The sequence below is a fragment of the Salmo salar genome, chromosome ssa27 (assembly GCF_905237065.1).
Source record: "Salmo salar chromosome ssa27, Ssal_v3.1, whole genome shotgun sequence".
In the NCBI taxonomy this organism is placed as follows: domain Eukaryota; kingdom Metazoa; phylum Chordata; class Actinopteri; order Salmoniformes; family Salmonidae; genus Salmo; species Salmo salar.
In genome coordinates, this window is record NC_059468.1 from 41,072,756 (window position 1) to 41,099,491 (window position 26,736).

At 44.5% G+C, this 26,736-nt stretch overlaps 1 protein-coding gene across 2 annotated transcripts; it reads left to right on the forward strand.

Moving 5' to 3' along the window:
* Positions 1-2,933: 2,933 nt before the first annotated feature.
* On the forward strand, positions 2,934-17,600 carry nupl2 (nucleoporin like 2). 2 transcript variants are annotated; one of them, XM_045709170.1, is made up of 8 exons: positions 2,934-3,209; positions 10,109-10,195; positions 10,238-10,406; positions 10,529-10,617; positions 13,600-13,676; positions 14,450-14,536; positions 15,529-15,631; positions 16,685-17,600. In XM_045709170.1, exons 1-8 carry the CDS (start codon positions 3,071-3,073, stop codon positions 17,227-17,229), a joined length of 1,296 nt encoding a protein of 431 aa, XP_045565126.1. In that variant the 5' UTR covers positions 2,934-3,070; the 3' UTR covers positions 17,230-17,600.
* The last annotated feature ends 9,136 nt before the right edge of the window (positions 17,601-26,736 follow it).

Genomic DNA, 26,736 nt, shown 5'->3' on the forward strand with positions numbered 1-26,736 from the left:
TGTAGTTAGATTAACAAGAATTTAAGCTTTCAACCGATATAAGACACTTTGAATTGCGCGCCTCCAGTTTCACCAGAAGTCGTCCCGCTAGCGGGTCGCCTATCCCTGAGAGTTTTTTTTTAATGTACAGTACTTTCCTCTCCTTGTCTATTTTCATCCAGCCCATGATAACAGAGGAGGCCACTTATAAGAGGAGAACCCGAGTCCGTAGTCATAAGGAAGTCTCTCTACGTAGGAGGCAGACAGACAGTGAAATGCTGAAATTATGTGGATGGAACTCAATACTGTCAACATGATTTATTGACCGATCATGTTCGCAAGAAGAAGCATGGGTAGTGGGTGCAGCACTTTCACGGATTCCCCATCCCTGCCCTTACCGACAGGAACTGAATGCCAGAACAAAATCAGTTACGTTATAAATGCAGAGATGCCAAAAGGGAGTTTCTTAGAGATTGTAACAAAACCTTTAGTATTCCCTCTATGACCTAATCTATTTAGCTTCCTTCAGCTCCTCCTTCATCTCCAACCCCTCTTTCTCTCTCTTTCCTCCTTCATCCCCAACCCCCTCTTTCTCTCTCTCTCTCTCTCTCTCTCTCTCTCTCTCGCTCTCTCTCCTTCCTCCTTCATCCCCAACCCTCTCTCTCTCTCTCTCTCTCTCTCTCTCTCGCTCTCTCTTTCCTTCCTCCTTCATCTCCAACCTCTCTCTCTCTCTCCTTCCTCCTTCATCCCCAACCTCTTTCTCTCTCTCTCTCTCCTTCTTCCTTCATCCCCAACCTCTCTCTCTCTCTCTCTCCTTTCTCCTTCATCCCCAACCTCTCTCTCTCTCTCCTTCCTCCTTCCTCCTTCATCCCCAACCTCTCTCTCTCTCATTCCTCCTTCATCCCCAACCGATCTCTCTCTCTCTCTCTCTCCTTCTTCCTTCATCCCCAACCTCTCTCTCTCTCCTTCCTCTTTCATCCCCAATCTCTCTCTCTCTCTCTCTCTCTCTCTCTCTCTCTCTCTCTCTCTCTCTTTCCCTCTCCTTCATCCCCAACCTCTCTCTCTCTCTCTCTCATTCCTCCTTCATCCCCAACCGATCTCTCTCTCTCTCTCTCTCCTTCCTCCTTCATCCCCAACCTCGCTCTCTCTCTCCTTCATGCCCAACCTCTCTCTCTCTCCTTCCTCCTTCATCTCCAACCTCTCTCTCTCTCTCTCTCTCCTTCCACCTTCATCCCCACCCTCTCCCCTTCCTCCTTCCACTGAATATAAAATACTGCCCTCTATTGACTTGTGAAAGCATCAAACGGAACTACTGGCACTGCACTGGTTTCTATGTTTCTATGGATACAATCCTATATTTCACTGAGATAGGTAATGACATGGGTTAGATAGAAAATACTGTATTTTCAATGCATTATCTAAGAGTACTGCTCATGCAATTTATATTTCATATGTTGTATTGACATTGGTCCATTTAGTTTACTGAGACCATGGATGGTCAAGTGACTCTGTGACTGTGGATGGTGAAATAAGTCCCAATTATAATGAGAGAGAGAGAGAGAGAGAGAGAGAGAGAGAGAGAGAGAGAGAGAGATTCCAGCAGGTATATCTCACTGGTCACCCCCAAAGCCAATTCCTCCTTTGGCAGTCTTTCCTTCCAGTTCTCTGTTGCCAATGATTGGAACGAACTAAAAAAATCTCTACTGGAAACACTTATCTCCCTCACTAGCTTTAAGCACCAGCTGTCAGAGCAACTCACAGATCACTGTACCTGTACATAGCCCATCTATAATTTAGCCCAAACAACTACCTCTTCCCCTACTGTATTTATTTATGTATTTATTTGTTTTGCTCCTTTGCACCCCAGTATTTCTACTTTGCACACTCATCTACTGTCAAATCTACCATTCCCTTGTTTTACTTGCTATATTGTATTTACTTTGCCATCATGGCCTTTTTTGCCTTTACCTCCCTTATCTCACCTCATTTGCTCACATTGTATATAGACTTTTTTTTCTACTGTATTATTGACTGTATGTTTGTTTTATTCCATGTGTAACTCTGTGTTGTTGTTTGTGTCGCCCTGCTTTGCTTTATCTTGGCCAGGTCGCAGTTGTAAATGAGAACTTGTTCTCAACTGGTCTACCTGGTTAAATAAAGGACTTGTTCTCAACTGGCCTACCTGGTTAAATAAAGGACTTGTTCTCAACTGGCCTACCTGGTTAAATAAAGGCGGAATAAATAAATAAATAAATGTGTGCAGGTGCATGTTATTGGTGACCTGTGATTTGTGATACTGTACTCTGTGTGTGTGTGTGTGTGTGTGTGTGTGTGTGTGTGTGTGTGTGTGTGTGTGTGTGTGTGTGTGTGTGTGTGTGTGTGTGTGTGTGGTACTGTGTAAACACAGCACGGCCCTCCAGGTGAAACTCACCTGAATCTCACCTCAACTGGTTGTGTGTTGTCATGGCAAGACTCGCCACAGGTGAAACGCTCTGGAATGTGGAGTTGGCAAAGAGGAATCCAAAAGACACTCTGTGTCCCTCCCTCCTCCTCTCTCTTTCACTTTGTCTCTCTGTCTTGCAACACTTTCACTTGTAAGTTAAAAATAGCATAGTTTACATAGCAACTGTATTATCAACACTGACAATGCAGACAATCTTGTTGCTCTAAACACAGGCTACGTATGTACAGTATTTAAGCACCCATACACACCTGACGCACACACGCACTCACACACACACTTAGACAGAAATACACACACACACAATACAATAATACTACCAGTTGTATAGAGTCTTATGTAATATAGCCTAATTATGTAATTCGTTTCTGTACTATTGTGTACTGTGGCTGATGATCATTTTGATTGAGGATGACTTTCCTGGATGCAGTACCAAAACCAAACACATGGGCGCATTGTTGCGTTACCCGCCTTCAACCTGACGTCATAGACCTGCGACATTCCTTCATGTGGATTTTCAAAATGGCGTATTTCTGAAAGCAAACAATGTGGTGTTGAAAACTATTGTGGGGCAAACGAGAGGATTTCATTTCATTCATCGCACCGGTGAATTATAAATCCTGCCGCGCTATGACGGTGTGTAACTTTTGGATGCAAGGTCGGTGTCGATATGGCGACAAGTGTTGGAATGAGCACCCAAAAGGAGGTGGAGGAGGTGGAGGAAATTACAACCACCGTCCTCCTCAACAGTCCAGCAGAGATGGAGGAGGTAAGGGGGTAACTAGTCTCTACCCCACAGGCTTTCAGCTTCACTTTCCACAACGACGCCGGTGAAGTTTGGGAGCCGAGGCTAACTAGTTGTAGTACTAGTTAGTAGTACTAGTTAGTAGTGTTGTTCACCCGGGTCCCCAGACCGCAGTCTGTTTCTGTTCTAACCAACTCTCCACCGTAGCTAATAGACATAAACTCAACTATAACATTTAGTTTACTTTTTAGCCTAGCTAGCTACGTGTCTTTTCTAGAAGTCTCGGTTTTACATCCGTTACATAATGTTACGGCAGTGGGATAAAGACGGTGCTTATGAGGAACACTTATATTGTAACGTTACTTGTGATGCTTTTTTGGACCAGTCTTTATTTCACGCTTGTGCACCAGTATCTGTCTGGCATATTTTGAATCTTTTGGAAATGTTTATTAAGAGTTAAAGACGGTATGGTCTTGGGTTACTCCTCTTCAGACTGTAACTGTGGGGGAAATAATGGTGTTGGTGAGAAAATGGTGTGCACGACCCGACACTCCAGTCAAGCCACAGGTGAAAAAGATGAGGGCAAGAGGGTATGTCACTTATTGAGATGCAAAACAATATTGTGATGCTTTTGACAGTAAAAATAAATAAAATAGATGAAAGGGCAGATGGCTTGGAGAACATGTTTAAATTATTTTAATTTTTTTAAAATGTAATTTTTATTTAACTGGTCAGTTAAGAACAAATTCTTATTTACAATGACGGCCTACCCCTGCCAAACCCGGACGATGACGCTGGGCCAATTGTATGCTGCCCTATGGGACTCCCAATCGCAGCCGGATGTGATACGGCCTGGATTTGAACCAGGGTCTGTAGTGACGCCTCTTGCACTGAGATGCAGTGCCTTAGACCGCTGTGCCACTCAGGAGCAATGCGATAAAAATTAATTCCCTCAAAATTGAAAACCCTCAAAAGTGACATGAAGAAAGTGGAAGGAAAATGAAAAGGTGAACGAGGCGGAGAGATACCAGCGCAGGTGGAACCTGACACGCCATCGAATTCCAGAGCAGTCGTGTGAGGACACCAAATGTAGAGTTCTTGACATCTGTGGAGCTGTCATTCTCGAATCAAATGCCAAACTTCCGAAAAATGTTGACATCGTTTGGAAGACTCAAGGATCAAGACAAGAGTCAGAGGACAACCTTCGACCAGTTCATCGACAGATCTACACGTGATCATCTCTGGAGGCGAGCAAAGAACCGAGTTCCTTATCAAGCAAAAAATTGAGATTCGCTGAGGATCTGACCTCTGCAAACCAAGGGACACGGGAGATAGTGTTGCCGATGGTGGCTGCAGCTCGAAAGGCAGGCAAAACGGCATTCTTTTGTCGGTGCAAAAATTATTATCGACAGGAAAGAAATGTGGCCAAATCAGGGCATTTGAGAGAGAGCCAGAGTCTAACTCGGAGAGAACTGGAAGGCCTAAACACGGCCTAATTGCCAGGTGAAAAGCAGCCTTTTATTATAAAGAATTTACACAAACGCTTGATATAAGAAAAGGCTGAACTGAAAAACTGGTAAACTAAACACTAACTATAGGTGGATAACTGCTTATTGTAAAGTCTATTCAATGTCTCCCTCTTGTGGGAGTAGGAATACTTTTGGTGACTTTATGAACATTTATAATGGGATGGATATCTTTTGAGTTACATCTTTTTTCCCTTAGTTTTTCCTAACAAGGTTGTTGGTTGAAATTGCTGTCTTTTTTTTAAATCTCTTTGTTCAATTAATGTCAGGGGTACAGGGGATTTACTCAAACCTAAGGCTATTTTCCTGTATTGCAAACGGTTTAATGGAGACTTTCTACGAGAGACTCATGCTTGTTCTTCCGATCTAGTTTAAAAAAAAAAATGTTTTTATCTATGGAGTAAAGATATCTGGTTATCATATGGCAACAACCACTCTGCAGGTGTAGCAGTTTGAAGAGGTGCATTTAAAGGGAAGGTCATCGGTAGTAAGACTCACTACTCTGGAAGAGATTAATAGAGTTAAAGGGAAGGTCATCGGTAGTAAGACTCACCACTCTGGAAGAGATTAATAGAGTTAAAGGTGCATTTAAAGGGAAGGTCATCGGTAGTAAGACTCACCACTCTGGAAGAGATTAATAGAGTTAAAGGGAAGGTCATCGGTAGTAAGACTCACCACTCTGGAAGAGATTAATAGAGTTAAAGGGAAGGTCATCGGTAGTAAGACTCACTACTCTGGAAGAGATTAATAGAGTTAAAGGGAAGGTCATCGGTAGTAAGACTCACTACTCTGGAAGAGATTAATAGAGTTAAAGGGAAGGTCATCGGTAGTAAGACTCACTACTCTGGAAGAGCTTAATAGAGTTAAAGGGAAGGTCATCGGTAGTAAGACTCACCACTCTGGAAGAGATTAATAGAGTTAAAGGGAAGGTCATCGGTAGTAAGACTCACCACTCTGGAAGAGATTAATAGAGTTAAAGGGAAGGTCATCGGTAGTAAGACTCACCACTCTGGAAGAGATTAATAGAGTTAAAGGGAAGGTCATCGGTAGTAAGACTCACCACTCTGGAAGAGATTAATAGAGTTAAAGGGAAGGTCATCGGTAGTAAGACTCACCACTCTGGAAGAGATTAATAGAGTTAAAGGGAAGGTCATCGGTAGTAAGACTCACCACTCTGGAAGAGATTAATAGAGTTAAAGGGAAGGTCATCGGTAGTAAGACTCACCACTCTGGAAGAGATTAATAGAGTTAAAGGGAAGGTCATCAGTAGTAAGACTCACTACTCTGGAAGAGATTAATAGAGTTAAAGGGAAGGTCATCGGTAGTAAGACTCACTACTCTGGAAGAGATTAATAGAGTTAAAGGGAAGGTCATCGGTAGTAAGACTCACTACTCTGGAAGAGATTAATAGAGTTAAAGGGAAGGTCATCGGTAGTAAGACTCACTACTCTGGAAGAGATTAATAGAGTTAAAGGGAAGGTCATCAGTAGTAAGACTCACTACTCTGGAAGAGATTAATAGAGTTAAAGGGAAGGTCATCAGTAGTAAGACTCACTACTCTGGAAGAGATTAATAGAGTTAAAGGGAAGGTCATCGGTAGTAAGACTCACTACTCTGGAAGAGATTAATAGAGTTAAAGGGAAGGTCATTGGTAGTAAGACTCACTACTCTGGAAGAGATTAATAGAGTTAAAGGGAAGGTCATCGGTAGTAAGACTCACCACTCTGGAAGAGATTAATAGAGTTAAAGGGAAGGTCATCGGTAGTAAGACTCACTACTCTGGAAGAGATTAATAGAGTTAAAGGGAAGGTCATCGGTAGTAAGACTCACCACTCTGGAAGAGATTAATAGAGTTAAAGGGAAGGTCATCGGTAGTAAGACTCACCACTCTGGAAGAGATTAATAGAGTTAAAGGGAAGGTCATCGGTAGTAAGACTCACCACTCTGGAAGAGATTAATAGAGTTAAAGGTGCATTTAAAGGGAAGGTCATCGGTAGTAAGACTCACCACTCTGGAAGAGATTAATAGAGTTAAAGGGAAGGTCATCAGTAGTAAGACTCACCACTCTGGAAGAGATTAATAGAGTTAAAGGTGCATTTAAAGGGAAGGTCATCGGTAGTAAGACTCACTACTCTGGAAGAGATTAATAGAGTTAAAGGGAAGGTCATCGGTAGTAAGACTCACTACTCTGGAAGAGATTAATAGAGTTAAAGGGAAGGTCATCGGTAGTAAGACTCACCACTCTGGAAGAGATTAATAGAGTTAAAGGGAAGGTCATCGGTAGTAAGACTCACCACTCTGGAAGAGCTTAATAGAGTTAAAGTTGTATTTCAAGATGATCTTAAGTGGGAGATTTTAATTCTGTCTCTCATGTGATGATTGACAGATATCCCCCTCCTAATAGATCCAGTATTGTTAATCCTGAGTTTAATAATCTATGTCTTGGATTATTCGATATTTGAAGATCTAAATGTCCTGATAAATAGTACTTCACTTGGAGTCACAAGGACATGTCCCCAGACAGTCCAGAATTTACTTCTAATTCATTAGATAACACTGTAGTCATGGTATACATTGAACCATCTGATCATAAAGTTATATTCTTATCTTTAAATATGAATGGATCTGAAGTTAAACCGAATCGGAGTTATTGGAAACTCAATAGTAGACTGTTGGAAGACGATCATATCAAGATGGATGCCAAAGATATTATACAAGACAATTGGAGGAAAAGCCAACTATTTAAGTCTTATGGGAAAGATTGGGAATGAATGAAGTATGAAATAAGACAAACAGCCATGAAGAGAGGTAAAGACATTTCTGAACGTAAAAAGATTGAGGGAAGAGAAACTTAAGGACATACTTTCTCTAATCTAATCTTTCTCTAAACTTTCTCTAATCTCTATGGCAGGACCTTGATGAAAAAGCAAAGAGTTATTTTCTTTACAACTAGAAATGGACCGAATGTATCAGTAAGTTAAAGGAGAGCAAATCTCCAGGGAATGATGGCCTTATTAATGAATTCTATAAATATTTTCAGGAGGATATTTTTTAATTTATATTTAATGTCTTTAAGGAGGCAATTGATTTAGGTCTCCTGCCTGTTTTTATGACACAAGGCCTCATTTCTGTAATCCCCAAACCAAACAAAGATCCTGTGATCTATGGCTAATCAAAGGGTTACCCAGACCCCTCTGTTACGCTGCTGCTACTCTCTGTTTATTATCTATGCATGGTCACTTTAACTCTACCTACATGCACATATTACCTAAACTAACCGGTGGCCCCGCACATTGACTCTGTACCGGTACCCCCTGTATATAGCCTCCACATTGACTCTGTACCGGTACCCCCTGTATTTTGCCACCACATTGACTCTGTACCGGTACCCCCTGTATATAGTCTCCACATTGACTCTGTACCAGTACCCCCTGTATATAGCCTCCACATTGACTCTGTACCGTAACACCCTGTATATAGCCTCCACATTGACTCTGTACCGGTACCCCCTGTATATAGCCTCCACATTGACTCTGTACCGTAACCCCCTGTATATAGCCTCCACATTGACTCTGTACCGTAACACCCTGTATATAGCCTCCACATTGACTCTGTACCGTAACACCCTGTATATAGCCTCCATATTGACTCTGTACCGTAACACCCTGTATATAGCCTCCATATTGACTCTGTCCCGGTACCCCCTGTATATAGCCTCCACATTGACTCTGTACCGGTACCCCCTGTATATAGCCTCCACATTGACTCTGTACCGTAACACCCTGTATATAGCCTCCACATTGACTCTGTACCAGTACCCCCTGTATATAGCCTCCACATTGACTCTGTATCGGTACCCGCTGTATATAGCCTCCACATTGACTCTGTATCGGTACCCCCTGTATATAGCCTCCACATTAACTCTGTACCGGTACTTCCTGTATATAGCCTCCACATTGACTCTGTACCCTAACACCCTGTATATAGCCTCCACATTGACTCTGTACCGTAACACCCTGTATATAGCCTCCACATTGACTCTGTACCGGTACCCCCTGTATATAGCCTCCACATTGACTCTGTGCCGGTACCCCCTGTATATAGCCTCCACATTGACTCTGTACCGGTACCCCCTGTATATAGCCTCCACATTGACTCTGTACCGGTACCCCCCTGTATATAGCCTCCACATTGACTCTGTACCGGTACCCCCTGTATATAGCCTCCACATTGACTCTGTACCGGTACCCCCTGTATATAGCCTCCACATTGACTCTGTACCGTAACACCCTGTATATAGCCTCCACATTGACTCTGTACCGGTACCCCCTGTATATAGCCTCCACATTGACTCTGTACCGTAATACCCTGTATATAGCCTCCACATTGACTCTGTACCAGTACCCCCTGTATATAGCCTCCACATTGACTCTGTACCGTAACACCCTGTATATAGCCTCCACATTGACTCTGTACTGGTACCCCCTGTATATAGCCTCCACATTGACTCTGTACCGGTACCCCCTGTATATAGGCTCCACATTGACTCTGTACCGTAATACCCTGTATATAGCCTCCACATTGACTCTGTACCGTAATACCCTGTATATAGCCCCGTTATTGTTATGTCATTTTCTTGTTACTTTTTGATATTGTTTATTTTGTCAATATTTTCTTAACTCTATTTCTTGAACTGCCTCGTTGGTTAAGGGCTTGTAAGTAACATTTCACGGTAAGATCTACACCTGTTGTATTCGCCTCATGTAACAAATACAATTTCATTTGGTTTGCTCATACAAAGGTTCTAGTAATGAATTTTGCCTCGACGCTTTTGGGAAACTAGGTCCTGGCTAGTAAAACAACTGTGTTGGCTATAGCAGAAACTGATTGGCTAGTTCATTGAAAGTGTGTCATCATGCCATGCAGTCTAGCAACACACTTATCCCATCTAGTATTTTTTTATTTTTTATTTAACTAGGCAAGTCAGTTAAGAACAAAATCTTATTTAAAATGACGGCCTACCCCGGCCAAACCCGGGACGACGCTGGGCCAATTGTGCGCCGCCCTATGGGACTCCCAATCACTGCCGGATGTGATACAGCCTGGATTCGAACCAGGGACTGCAGTGACAGCTCTTGCACTGAGATGCAGTGCCTCAGACCGCTGCCCCACTCGGGAGCCTGTATTTAGGTAGTCTAATCTGTGAACTTCCTGTTTCCCCATCCAATATTTAGGTAGTCTAATCTGTGAACTTCCTGTTTCCCCATCCAATATTTAGGTAGTCTAATCTGTGAACTTCCTGTTTCCCCATCCAATATTTAGGTAGTCTAATCTGTGAACTTCCTGTTTCCCCATCCAATATTTAGGTAGTCTAATCTATGAACTTCCTGTTTTCAGGGTTTGGGAACAGAGTGTGGGTGAACCCAGCTCAGAGGTCTGGAGGAGGAAACTACGTCCAGCCGTCATCCTTCTCCTCCCAGCAGGGTGGGGATGACTGGGGCAGAGGGGGAGGAAGAGGAGGGGGAGGTGGCAACAACTGGGGTCCAGGCGGAGGAGGAGGAAGAGACAGCCAAGTCAAGAGTTCCAATTTCAGTTTTGCAGCCGCCTCTCCAAACCAAAACAGATTTTCTGCATTGAGCACTCCGAGCAGCTTCGACAGGGGTGGGAGTGAAGGGGAGGACAATGAAAAACACTTGTAAGTCCAGTGATTGGTTGTGTGGATACAGTTTTCACAATGGTATTCAGAATTCACACACATACACATACTTTACAAAGTAGTCTGTAAATGTAATAGCCATTGTCTTCTCTCCTCACCAGAGAGACCATCCAGAAAGATATGGAAATCTGGGAGAGTTCAGGCCAGTGGCTTTTCTCCTGTTACTCTGTCCTCAAAAACACCATCTCAGGTAAGACAAACAGAAGGGTTTAGCTTTGGTCTGTCCCACTATAGGATTGTCTGGTTGGAAAAGTTTGATTGTTACCACCACACACTCGCATATGAGGGTTGGACACAGCTGTTAACCCATTACCTACTAGTCAGGGGAGGGCTGAGAGGAAGTGGTTTCGGGAGTGCAGCTCCGGTGGCTGAAAGTGATTTTGGACAGGCGAGTGGAGGGTTTGGGGGTATGGTGGGAGGGACAGGGGCGACTGGGGGGGCAGCAAACAGTCTCTTCTCCCCCCAGAGCCAGCTGAGTGAAGAGGAACTGAAGGAGTTTGGAGGGAAAAGGTTTACCCTGGGACGGATACCACTCAGACCTCCTCCTGGGGTTTATTATGGATCCCCATTAGTTCCTGCCGAGGCAGCAGCTACTCTTCCTGGGGTTTATTATGGATCCCCATTAGTTCCTGCCAAGGCAGCAGCTACTCTTCCTATATGTATAATGGATCCCCATTAGTTCCTGTCAAGGCAGCAGCTACTCTTCCTGGGGTTTATTATGGATCCCCATTAGTTCCTGCCAAGGCAGCAGCTACTCTTCCTGGGGTTTATTATGGATCCTCATTAGTTCCTGCCAAGGCAGCAGCTACTCTTCCTGGGGTTTATTATGGATCCCCATTAGTTCCTGCCAAGGGCAGCAGCTACTCTTCCTGGGGTTTATTATGGATCCCCATTAGTTCCTGCCAAGGCAGCAGCTACTCTTCCTGGGGTTTATTATGGATCCCCATTAGTTCCTGCCAAGGCAGCAGCTACTCTTCCTGGGGTTTATTATGGATCCCCGTTAGTTCCTGCCAAGGCAGCAGCTACTCTTCCTGGGGTTTATTATGGATCCACATTAGTTCCTGCCAAGGCAGCAGCTACTCTTCCTGGGGTTTATTATGGATCCCCGTTAGTTCCTGCCAAGGCAGCAGCTACTCTTCCTGGGGTTTATTATGGATCCCCATTAGTTCCTGCCGAGGCAGCAGCTACTCTTCCTGGGGTTTATTATGGATCCCCATTAGTTCCTGCCAAGGCAGAAGCTACTCTTCCTGGGGTTTATTATGGATCCCCATTAGTTCCTGCCAAGGCAGCAGCTACTCTTCCTGGGGTTTATTATGGATCCCCATTAGTTCCTGCCAAGGCAGCAGCTACTCTTCCTGGGGTTTATTATGGATCCCCGTTAGTTCCTGCCAAGGCAGCAGCTACTCTTCCTGGGGTTTGTTATGGATCCCCATTAGTTCCTGCCAAGGCAGCAGCTACTCTTCCTGGGGTTTATTATGGATCCCCATTAGTTCCTGCCAAGGCAGCAGCTACTCTTCCTGGGGTTTATTATGGATCCCCGTTAGTTCCTGCCAAGGCAGCAGCTACACTTCCTGGGGTTTGTTATGGATCCCCATTAGTTCCTGCCAAGGCAGCAGCTACTCTTCCTGGGGTTTATTATGGATCCCCATTAGTTCCTGCCAAGGCAGCAGCTACTCTTCCTGGGGTTTATTATGGATCCCCGTTAGTTCCTGCCGAGATAGCAGCTACACTTCCTGGGGTCCAAGAAAAATCAAGGCAGTTATACAACTTTCTTGGGTGACATGGGTCCCATTATGTCTGGCAACAACCAAACACTGCATTCCACAGTAAGAACCTCATACCAACGGTCCAGTATTGTGGTGGTAGTGTGATGGTTTGGGGATGTTTTTCTGCCTCAGGACCTGGATGACTTGCCTTAATAGAAGGAACCATGAATTGTGCTCAGTATCAGAGAGTTCTACGGGAGAATGTCAGTCCATCCATCTGTGAGCTGAAGCTGAAGCACTGCTGGGTCATGCAGCGAGGAAAATTCTCCAAAACACAATAACGTCCACATGAAAAGGTCTAAAAAGTAACGCATTTGGAGTTTTGGAATGGCCTAGTCAAAGTCCAGACCTAAACCCAATGTAGATGTTGTGGTAGGACGTGAAACGAGCAGTTGGTGATTGAAAACCCACAAATGTCGCTGAGTTAAAGCAGTTCTGCATGGAAGAGTGGGCCAAAATTCCTCCACAGCGACATGAGAGACTGATCAAAAACCTACAGGAAGCAGTTTGGTTGGAGTCATTGCAGCTGAAGGTGGAACAACCAGTTATTGAGTGTAAAGGGGGCAATTACTTTTTCACACAGGGACATTAAGTGTTGCATAACTTTTGTTCATTAAATAAATGAAATAAATATGTAATTGTTGTGTTATTTGTTCAACTCAGGCTCCCTTTTATCTAATATCAGGTTTTGGTTGAAGATCTGTTAACATTCAATATAAAAATAAATAAATACAAAAGTAGAGAATTTGAAATGGGGGCAAAAACTTTTTCGCTGCACTGTAAGACAGACCACATGATCATAGTCACACTCCTGGAGGTCTACAAGGAATCAATATTTCACAATAATATATATATATATTTTTTTAAGTTGGTTTTAATTATTGTTGGTGGTATTTTTGCTTTGCATAGATTTCTTAAAACAATTATGGGCTGTTGAACGATACTTTTTTTGTTTTGTCATTCATTAAACGAACACTGTCTATGATTTCAGCTCACAAGAACATAAAAACATGTGTACAGTGGCGTTTTGTTTAGTTGGATTCCCCGTTGGCTTTTGCCGAAGCAGCAGCTGTTCTTCCTGTGGTTCAACACACAACACATGACAAGTAACACTGATAGACAAGGACAGTCACACACATGTAAAATACAACCGTATACAAACAATACAACTGAACACATAGTGTGTGTGTGTGTGTGTGTGTGTGTGTGTGTGTTACTGTACCATGAGATGTTGTTTATTCGTTTGTTTTAAAGGTCATTTTGCTGTTTGCGTGAGTAGTTGTACATAGAAGTCAGTTCTATGCGATCATGGCTCTGTATGTTACTGTGCGTTGTCATTCATTAGTTTTTTACTTGGGGGACAGTGAAGAGTCTCCAGTATATTGAACCTGGTCTTCTCTGTGCAGGGTTTACAGAGCTCTCTCCAGAGGAGCTGAGACTGGAGTACTACAACACCAAGCCGTCAGGAGAGCTGCAGGGATATGTGAGGAGAATCACATGCATGTCCCTTTATCTGCATAAACACAGTTTAACATGAAGCCATCTGCACTGGGATTCAAATGTCATGAAGAAAATATTTTATTGCTTTCATACGAGACAGACATTCGACTCCTGCTTTTTTTACCAAACCCTTCCGATATACACACACACACACACACACACACACACAGTCTTATGTAGAAGTGGCTGGAGCAGCCGTAGTGCAGCGCCTAATGAGCAGTTTAGGGGGATAAGTTCCTTACTTCTAACTTAAGGACCACTGATCCCAGAGTGTCCAGCCATTACCTTCATATGTGTCTGTATCGTCCAATCAATACTACCTTCTGTGTGTCTGTATCGTCCAATCAATACTACCTTCATATGTGTCTGTATCGTCCAATCAATACTACCTTCATGTGTGTCTGTATCGTCCAATCAATACTACCTTCATGTGTGTCTGTATCGTCCAATCAATACTACCTTCATGTGTGTCTGTATCGTCCAATCAATACTACCTTCATATGTGTCTGTATCGTCCAATCAATACTACCTTCATATGTGTCTGTATCGTCCAATCAATACTACCTTCATGTGTGTCTGTATCGTCCAATCAATACTACCTTCATGTGTGTCTGTATCGTCCAATCAATACTACCTTCATGTGTGTCTGTATCGTCCAATCAATACTACCTTCATGTGTGTCTGTATCGTCCAATCAATACTACCTTCATGTGTGTCTGTATCGTCCAATCAATACTACCTTCTGTGTGTCTGTAGGTTAACGTCATCAATCAGCTGCTCAACCAATGGAGAAGCAGAGTCCAGGAGCTGAGGGCTATGAGCGGCAACACCAGAGTCGCTATGGTAACACACACACACTACTTTCTGTAGTAATACGACAAGACAAATACAAAGTTATATACACTAACTGTTCAACAGTTTCGGGTCACTTCGAAATGTCATTGTTTTTGAAAGAAAAGCACTTTTTCTTGTCCTTTTTAAAATAACATCAAATTGATCAGAAATACAGTGTAGACATTGTTAATGTTGTAAATGACTATTGTAGCTGGAAACGGCAGATTTTTAATGGAATATCTACATAGGCGTACAGAGGCCCATTATCAGCAACCATCACTCCTGTGTTCCAATGGCACGTTGTTTTAGCTAATCCAAGTTTATCATTTTAAAAAGGCTAATTGATCATTAGAAAACCCTTTTGCAATTATGTTAGCACAGCTGAAAACTGTTGTCCTGATCAAAGAAGCAATACAACTGTTCTTCTTTAGACTAGTTGAGTATCTGGAGCATCAGCATATGTGGGTTCGATTACAGGCTCAAAATGGCCAGAAACAAAGAACTTTCTTCTGAAACTCGTCAGTCTATTCTTGTTCTGAGAAATGAAGGCTATTCCATGCAAGAAATTGCCAAAAAACAGAAGATCTCAGACAAGGCTGTGTACTACTCCCTTCACAGAACAGGCTCTTACCAGAATAGAAAGAGGAGTGGCCCCGGTGCACAACAGAGCAAGAGGACAAGTACATTAGAGTGTCTAGTTTGAGGAACAAACACCTCACAAGTCCTCAAATGGCAGCTTCATTAAATAGTACCCACAAAACACCAGTCTCAACGTCAACAGTGAAGAGGCGACTCCGGGATGCTGGCCTTCTAGGCAGAGTTGCAAAGAAAAAGCCATATCTCAGACTGGCCAATAAAATTACAAAATGAAGATGGGCAAAAGAACAAAGACACTGGACAGAGGAACTCTGCCTAGAAGGCCAGCCTCTTCACTGTTGACGTTGAGCCTGGTGAACGGTAGTGTATGTACAAGGTGAGTAATACTCTCTCGTCTCTCCCAGCTTGCAGAGCTGGACAACCCAGCACCACAGGCAGCGTCTGGAGGTTTTGGGTCGACACCAGTGACCGGCTTTGGGTCCTCAGCACCATCTGGCTTTGGAACAGGTAAGATCTGCTGTAGCCTGTGTTCTTCATAGGCTTCATAGGAATACAGGCGTGGAGGCCCTCTGTAACTCCTATGTTGACTGGCTAAGACCCTCTGTAACTCCTATGTTGACTGGCTAAGACCCTCTGTGACTCCTATGTTGACTGGCTAAGACCCTCTGTGACTCCTATGTCGACTGGCTAAGACCCTCTGTAACTCCTAGGTCGACTGGCTAAGACCCTCTGTGACTCCTATGTTGATTGGCTAAGACCCTCTGTGACTCCTATGTCGACTGGCTAAGACCCTCTGTGACTCCTATGTCGACTGGCTAAGACCCTCTGTAACTCCTATGTTGACTGGCTAAGACCCTCTGTGACTCCTATGTTGACTGGCTAAGACCCTCTGTGACTCCTATGTTGACTGGCTAAGACCCTCTGTAACTCCTATGTTGACTGGCTAAGACCCTCTGTAACTCCTATGTTGACTGGCTAAGACCCTCTGTGACTCCTATGTTGACTGGCTAAGACCCTCTGTAACTCCTATGTTGATTGGCTAAGACCCTCTGTAACTCCTATGTTGACTGGCTAAGACCCTCTGTAACTCCTATGTTGACTGGCTAAGACCCTCTGTAACTCCTAGGTTGATTGGCTAAGACCCTCTGTAACTCCTAGGTTGACTGGCTAAGACCCTCTGTAACTCCTATGTTGACTGGCTAAGACCCTCTGTAACTCCTATGTTGACTGGCTAAGACCCTCTGTAACTCCTATGTTGACTGGCTAAGACCCTCTGTAACTCCTATGTTGATTGGCTAAGACCCTCTGTAACTCCTATGTTGACTGGCTAAGACCCTCTGTAACTCCTATGTCGACTGGCTAAGACCCTCTGTAACTCCTAGGTCGACTGGCTAAGACCCTCTGTAACTCCTAGGTTGACTGGCTAAGACCCTCTGTAACTCCTAGGTCGACTGGCTAAGACCCTCTGTAACTCCTATGTTGACTGGCTAAGACCATCTGTAGGATGGCATCTGTGGTACTTCTCTCCATCTAAAGCTAGACTCTCTCTCCTCTCTCTAGGTTTTGGAGTGCCAGCCCAGGCTTCAGTCCAGGACACCACAGGTTTCAGCAGTTTCAGCTTTGCTGCGCCGAGTGCTGGAGGTTTTGGTTCGGCTGCTCCCAAGCCTGCAGCTTCTGGTTTTGGCAGTGCTGTGGTAGGCGCCGCACCAGCTCCCGCTGGAATCGGTTCTACGGCCACCTCTGTTCCCTCGGCGGCAGGTTTCTCCTTTGCCGCCCCTGCTGCCAACAAAGACCCAACTACTGCCGGTTTCGGAGCTTCCTCTGCTTCCGGGTTTAGCTTCACCTCGATGACCACTAGTGGAGGAGGGTTTAGAGGAAGTGGTATCGGGAGTGCAGCCCCGGTGGCTGAAAGTGGTTTTGGACAGGCGAGTGGAGGGTTTGGGGGTATGGTAGCAGGGACAGGGGCGACTGGGGGGGCAGCAAACAGTCTCTTCTCCCCCCAGAGCCAGCTGAGTGAAGAGGAACTGAAGGAGTTTGGAGGGAAAAGGTTTACCCTGGGACGGATACCACTCAGACCTCCTCCTGTTGATATGCTGGTTGTCTGATCCCACCACGGACATCTGTAAAATGGCTTGTCTCTTTTTCTTTAACTGACCTGATGGGGAAAGAGCTGGACTGAATGTCTCTCAACCCGTTTTGTTGAGTAAAAACCCTTATGTTCAGGATCTCTCCCTTGATTTCAATCACTGATCTGACTAGTTTCTACTGATACAATCAATCAGATGGATTCTGAGTGATGTCATGGTTCAACCAAGAGACTGTTCCTGGTAATAGTGCCTTGTCATTTGGTTAAAATGTTTCAATTTTTTTTTTTAAATGAAAGGGGAACAGAATGTAATGCAGACAACATGATCACAGACTACTGGTGGTCTGCAGGGCCTTAATATTTCAAAAATTAAAATAAGTTTTAATATTGGTTGGTGGTATTTTTTTCTTAACATAGATTAATATATATTTTTTTTAAGCCACATTTTTGGCTGTTGTGTGCCTTCAACTCAGTCAGGTGAATGTTGTATTAACGATACTTTTTGACAAGTAACAAAACATGGACAGTCTCACACACACACACACATTTTTTAAAATACCATTTACAAATAAAACAACAGAAACGAACGGTGTGTTTGTGTGTCCTCGTGCAGTCCCCGCCCTTCCATGAGATGTTTCATATTGGTTTGGTTTTTGTCATGGTAATTTTACTGTTCGCTTGAGTAATCGGAGATGTGCGATCATGGCTCTGTATATTACTGCGCAGCCGTGAATTTATTTTTGGAGCCCTGGTGGCTTGTGGGGTATGTTAAAGGTGTCTGAGCTGAATGTTATTTGATTATGCAGACAATCATGGAATTTATGACAGTAATAATCTCAAAACTAGTAGAGAAGCAGCTAATCTCTCGTCAACAGGAAGGACTACCGGGCGTGTTGTTGATGTTTAGTTCTGTATTGTGCTGTTCAGGGAAAGACTTCCTGCTCTGTTCTGAGCTGCAGCTTTGTTAGGTCTTTATTTAGCTCCACTTGACCGTATTACCGGACAGTAATCAAGATGGGACCACAGCCTGATACTGATCATACCACAGCCTGATACTGATCATACTGATCATACCACAGCCTGATACTGGTCATACCACAGCCTGATACTGATCATACTGATCATACCACAGCCTGATACTGGTCATACCACAGCCTGATACTGATCATACCACAGCCTGATACTGATCATACCACAGCCTGATACTGATCATACCACAGCCTGATACTGATCATACTGATCATACCACAGCCTGATACTGGTCATACCACAGCCTGATACTGATCATACCACAGCCTGATACTGATCATACCACAGCCTGATACTGATCATACCACAGCCTGATACTGATCATACCACAACCTGATACTGATCATACCACAGCCTGATCATACCACAGCCTGATACTGATCATACCACAGCCTGATACTGATCATACCACAGCCTGATACTGATCATACCACAGCCTGATACTGATCATACCACAGCCTGATACTGATCATACCACAGCCTGATACTGATCATACCACAGCCTGATACTGGTCATACCACAGCCTGATACTGATCATACCACAGCCTGATACTGATCATACCACAGCCTGATACTGATCATACCACAGCCTGATACTGATCATACCACAGCCTGATACTGATCATACCACAGCCTGATACTGATCATACCACAGCCTGATACTGATCATACCACAGCCTGATACTGGTCATACCACAGCCTGATACTTATCATACCACAGCCTGATACTGATCATACCACAGCCTGATACTGGTCATACCACAGCCTGATACTTATCATACCACAGCCTGATACTGATCATACCACAGCCTGATACTGATCATACCACAGCCTGATACTGATCATACCACAGCCTGAAACTGATCATACCACAGCCTGATACTGATCATACCACAGCCTGATACTGATCATACCACAGCCTGATACTGATCATACCACAGCCTGATACTGATCATACCACAGCCTGATACTGATCATACCACAGCCTGATACTGATCATACCACAGCCTGATACTGATCATACCACAGCCTGATACTGATCATACCACAGCCTGATCCTGATCATACCACAGCCTGATACTGATCATACCACAGCCTGATACTGATCATACCACAGCCTGATACTGATCATACCACAGCCTGATACTGATCATACCACAGCCCGATACTGATCATACCACAGCCTGATACTGATCATACCACAGCCCGATACTGATCATACCACAGCCCGATACTGATCATACCACAGCCCGATACTGATCATACCACAGCCTGATACTGATCATACCACAGCCCGATACTGATCATACCACAGCCTGAACCTGATCATACCACAGCCTGATACTGATCATACCACAGCCTGATACTGATCATACCACAGCCTGATACTGATCATACCACAGCCTGATACTGATCATACCACAGCCTGATACTGATCATACCACAGCCTGATACTGATCATACCACAGCCTGATACTGATCATACCACAGCCTGATACTGATCATACCACAGCCTGATACTGATCACAGCCTGATACTGATCATACCACAGCCTGATACTGATCATACCACAGCCTGATACTGATCATACCACAGCCTGATACTGATAATACCACAGCCTGATACTGGTCATACCACAGCCTGATACTGATCATACCACAGCCTGATACTGATCACAGCCTGATACTGATCATACCACAGCCTGATACTGATCATACCACAGCCTGATACTGGTCATACCACAGCCTGATACTGATCATACCACAGCCTGATACTGATCACAGCCTGATACTGATCATACCACAGCCCGATACTGATAATACCACAGCCTGATACTGATCATACCACAGCCTGATACTGATCATACCACAGCCTGATACTGATCATACCACAGCCTGATACTGATCATACCACAGCCTGATACTGATCATACCACAGCCTGATACTGATCATACCACAGCCTGATACTGATCATACCACAGCCTGATACTGATCATACCACAGCCCGATACTGATAATACCACAGCCTGATACTGATCATACCACAGCCTGATACTGATCATACCACAGCCTGATACTGATCATACCACAGCCCGATACTGATCATACCACAGCCCGATACTGATCATACCACAGCCTGATACTGATCATACCACAGCCTGATACTGATCATACCACAGCCTGATACTGATCATACCACAGCCCGATACTGATAATACCACAGCCCGATACTGATCATACCACAGCCTGATACTGATCACAGCCTGATACTGATCATACCACAGCCTGATACTGATCATACCACAGCCTGATACTGATCATACCACAGCCTGATACTGATCATACCACAGCCTGATACTGATCATACCACAGCCTGATACTGATCATACCACAGCCCTGATACTGATCATACCACAGCCTGATACTGATCATACCACAGCCTGATACTGATCATACCACAGCCTGATACTGATCATACCACAGCCTGATACTGATCATACCACAGCCTGATACTGATCATACCACAGCCTGATACTGATCATACCACAGCCTGATACTGATCATACCACAGCCTGATACTGATCATACCACAGCCTGATACTGATCATACCACAGCCCGATACTGATCATACCACAGCCCGATACTGATCATACCACAGCCTGATACTGATCATACCACAGCCTGATACTGATCATACCACAGCCTGATACTGATCATACCACAGCCTGATACTGATCATACCACAGCCTGATACTGATCATACCACAGCCTGATACTGATCATACCACAGCCTGATACTGATCATACCACAGCCTGATACTGATCATACCACAGCCTGATACTGATCATACCACAGCCCGATACTGATCATACCACAGCCTGATACTGATCATACCACAGCCTGATACTGATCATACCACAGCCTGATACTGATCATACCACAGCCTGATACTGATCATACCACAGCCTGATACTGATCATACCACAGCCTGATACTGATCATACCACAGCCTGATACTGATCATACCACAGCCTGATACTGATCATACCACAGCCTGATACTGATCATACCACAGCCTGATACTGATCATACCACAGCCTGATCTGATCATACCACAGCCTGATACTGATCATACCACAGCCTGATACTGATCATACCACAGCCTGATACTGATCATACCACAGCCTGATACTGATCATACCACAGCCTGATACTGATCATACCACAGCCTGATACTGATCATACCACAGCCTGATACTGATCATACCACAGCCTGATACTGATCATACCACAGCCTGATACTGATCATACCACAGCCTGAACCTGATCATACCACAGCCTGATACTGATCATACCACAGCCTGATACTGATCATACCACAGCCTGATACTGATCATACCACAGCCTGATACTGATCATACCACAGCCTGATACTGATCATACCACAGCCTGATACTGATCATACCACAGCCTGATACTGATCATACCACAGCCTGATACTGATCATACCACAGCCTGATACTGATCATACCACAGCCTGATACTGATCATACCACAGCCTGATACTGATCATACCACAGCCTGATACTGATCATACCACAGCCTGATACTGATCATACCACAGCCTGATACTGATCATACCACAGCCTGATACTGATCATACCACAGCCTGATACTGATCATACCACAGCCTGATACTGATCATACCACAGCCTGATACTGATCATACCACAGCCTGATACTGATCATACCACAGCCTGATACTGGTCATACCACAGCCTGATACTGATCATACCACAGCCTGATACTGATCATACCACAGCCTGATACTGATCATACCACAGCCTGATACTGATCATACCACAGCCCTGATACTGATCATACCACAGCCTGATACTGATCATACCACAGCCTGATACTGATCATACCACAGCCTGATACTGATCATACCACAGCCTGATACTGATCATACCACAGCCTGATACTGATCATACCACAGCCTGATACTGATCATACCACAGCCTGATACTGATCATACCACAGCCTGATACTGATCATACCACAGCCCGATACTGATCATACCACAGCCTGATCATACCACAGCCTGATACTGATCATACCACAGCCTGATACTGATCATACCACAGCCTGATACTGATCATACCACAGCCTGATACTGATCATACCACAGCCTGATACTGATCATACCACAGCCTGATACGATCATACCACAGCCTGATACTGATCATACCACAGCCTGATACTGATCATACCACAGCCTGATACTGATCATACCACAGCCTGATACTGATCATACCACAGCCTGATACTGATCATACCACAGCCTGATACTGATCATACCACAGCCTGATACTGATCATACCACAGCCTGATACTGATCATACCACAGCCTGATACTGATCATACCACAGCCTGATACTGATCATACCACAGCCTGATACTGATCATACCACAGCCTGATACTGATCATACCACAGCCTGATACTGATCATACCACAGCCTGAACCTGATCATACCACAGCCTGATACTGATCATACCACAGCCTGATACTGATCATACCACAGCCTGATACTGGTCATACCACAGCCTGATACTGATCATACCACAGCCTGATACTGATCATACCACAGCCTGATACCTGATCATACCACAGCCTGATACTGATCATACCACAGCCTGATACTGATCATACCACAGCCTGATACTGATCATACCACAGCCTGATACTGATCATACCACAGCCTGATACTGATCATACCACAGCCTGATACTGATCATACCACAGCCTGATACTGATCATACCACAGCCTTATACTGATCATACCACAGCCCGATACTGATCATACCACAGCCTGATACTGATCATACCACAGCCTGATACTGATCATACCACAGCCTGATACTGATCATACCACAGCCTGATACTGATCATACCACAGCCTGATACTGATCATACCACAGCCTGATACTGATCATACCACAGCCTGATACTGATCATACCACAGCCTGATACTGATCATACCACAGCCTGATACTTCATACCACAGCCTGATACTGATCATACCACAGCCTGATACTGGTCATACCACAGCCTGATACTGATCATACCACAGCCTGATACTGATCATACCACAGCCTGATACTGATCATACCACAGCCTGATACTGATCATACCACAGCCTGATACTGATCATACCACAGCCTGATACTGATCATACCACAGCCTGATACTGATCATACCACAGCCTGATACTGATCATACCACAGCCTGATACTGGTCATACCACAGCCTGATACTGATCATACCACAGCCTGATACTGATCATACCACAGCCTGATACTGATCATACCACAGCCTGATACTGATCATACCACAGCCTGAAACTGATCATACCACAGCCTGATACTGATCATACCACAGCCTGATACTGATCATACCACAGCCTGATACTGATCATACCACAGCCTGATACTGATCATACCACAGCCTGATACTGATCATACCACAGCCTGATACTGATCATACCACAGCCTGATACTGATCATACCACAGCCTGATACTGATCATACCACAGCCTGATACTGATCATACCACAGCCTGATACTGATCATACCACAGCCTGATCCTGATCATACCACAGCCTGATCTCATACCACAGCCTGATACTGATCATACCACAGCCTGATACTGATCATACCACAGCCTGATACTGATCATACCACAGCCTGATACTGATCATACCACAGCCTGATACTGATCATACCACAGCCTGATCCTCATACCACAGCCTGATACTGATCATACCACAGCCTGATACTGATCATACCACAGCCTGATACTGATCATACCACAGCCTGATACTGATCATACCACAGCCTGATACTGATCATACCACAGCCTGATACTGATCATACCACAGCCTGATACTGATCATACCACAGCCCGATACTGATCATACCACAGCCTGATCATACCACAGCCTGATACTGATCATACCACAGCCCGATACTGATCATACCACAGCCTGAACCTGATCATACCACAGCCTGATACTGATCATACCACAGCCTGATACTGATCATACCACAGCCTGATACTGATCATACCACAGCCTGATACTGATCATACCACAGCCTGATACTGATCATACCACAGCCTGATACTGATCATACCACAGCCTGATACTGATCATACCACAGCCTGATACTGATCACAGCCTGATACTGATCATACCACAGCCTGATACTGATCATACCACAGCCTGATACTGATCATACCACAGCCTGATACTGATAATACCACAGCCTGATACTGGTCATACCACAGCCTGATACTGATCATACCACAGCCTGATACTGATCACCACAGCCTGATACTGATCATACCACAGCCTGATACTGATCATACCACAGCCTGATACTGGTCATACCACAGCCTGATACTGATCATACCACAGCCTGATACTGATCACACAGCCTGATACTGATCATACCACAGCCCGATACTGATAATACCACAGCCTGATACTGATCATACCACAGCCTGATACTGATCATACCACAGCCTGATACTGATCATACCACAGCCTGATACTGATCATACCACAGCCTGATACTGATCATACCACAGCCTGATACTGATCATACCACAGCCTGATACTGATCATACCACAGCCTGATACTGATCATACCACAGCCCGATACTGATCATACCACAGCCTGATACTGATCATACCACAGCCTGATACTGATCATACCACAGCCTGATACTGATCATACCACAGCCCGATACTGATAATACCACAGCCTGATACTGATCATACCACAGCCTGATACTGATCATACCACAGCCTGATACTGATCATACCACAGCCTGATACTGATCATACCACAGCCCGATACTGATCATACCACAGCCTGATACTGATCATACCACAGCCTGATACTGATCACAGCCTGATACTGATCATACCACAGCCTGATACTGATCATACCACAGCCTGATACTGATCATACCACAGCCTGATACTGATCATACCACAGCCTGATACTGATCATACCACAGCCCGATACTGATCATACCACAGCCTGATACTGATCATACCACAGCCTGATACTGATCATACCACAGCCTGATACTGATCATACCACAGCCTGATACTGATCATACCACAGCCTGATACTGATCATACCACAGCCTGATACTGATCATACCACAGCCTGATACTGATCATACCACAGCCTGATACTGATCATACCACAGCCCGATACTGATCATACCACAGCCCGATACTGATCATACCACAGCCCGATACTGATCATACCACAGCCTGATACTGATCATACCACAGCCTGATACTGATCACAGCCTGATACTGATCATACCACAGCCTGATACTGATCATACCACAGCCTGATACTGATCATACCACAGCCTGATACTGATCATACCACAGCCTGATACTGATCATACCACAGCCTGATACTGATCATACCACAGCCCGATACTGATCATACCACAGCCTGATACTGATCATACCACAGCCTGATACTGATCATACCACAGCCTGATACTGATCATACCACAGCCTGATACTGATCATACCACAGCCTGATACTGATCATACCACAGCCTGATACTGATCATACCACAGCCTGATACTGATCATACCACAGCCTGATACTGTCATACCACAGCCTGATACTGATCATACCACAGCCTGATCATCATACCACAACCTGATACTGATCATACCACAGCCTGATACTGATCATACCACAGCCTGATACTGATCATACCACAGCCTGATACTGATCATACCACAGCCTGATACTGATCATACCACAGCCTGATACTGATCATACCACAGCCTGATACTGATCATACCACAGCCTGATACTGATCATACCACAGCCTGATACTGATCATACCACAGCCTGATCCTGATCATACCACAGCCTGATACTGATCATACCACAGCCTGATACTGATCATACCACAGCCTGATACTGATCATACCACAGCCTGATACTGATCATACCACAGCCTGATACTGATCATACCACAGCCTGATACTGATCATACCACAGCCTGATACTGATCATACCACAGCCTGATACTGATCATACCACAGCCTGATACTGATCATACCACAGCCTGATACTGATCATACCACAGCCTGATACTGATCATACCACAGCCTGATACTGATCATACCACAGCCTGATACTGATCATACCACAGCCTGATACTGATCATACCACAGCCTGATACTGGTCATACCACAGCCTGATACTGGTCATACCACAGCCTGATACTGATCATACCACAGCCTGATACTGATCATACCACAGCCTGATACTGGTCATACCACAGCCTGATACTGATCATACCACAGCCTGATACTGATCATACCACAGCCTGATACTGATCATACCACAGCCTGATACTGATCATACCACAGCCTGATA

Bases quoted from the DNA above. Each gene is read 5' to 3' on its own strand.
- nupl2 (XM_045709170.1), top strand. From the start codon at position 3,071: ATGACGGTGTGTAACTTTTGGATGCAAGGTCGGTGTCGATATGGCGAC. The intron at 13,677-14,449 runs GTGAGGAGAATC...GTGTGTCTGTAG, and splicing joins CAGGAGAGCTGCAGGGATAT to GTTAACGTCATCAATCAGCT. The intron at 14,537-15,528 runs GTAACACACACA...CGTCTCTCCCAG, and splicing joins GCAACACCAGAGTCGCTATG to CTTGCAGAGCTGGACAACCC.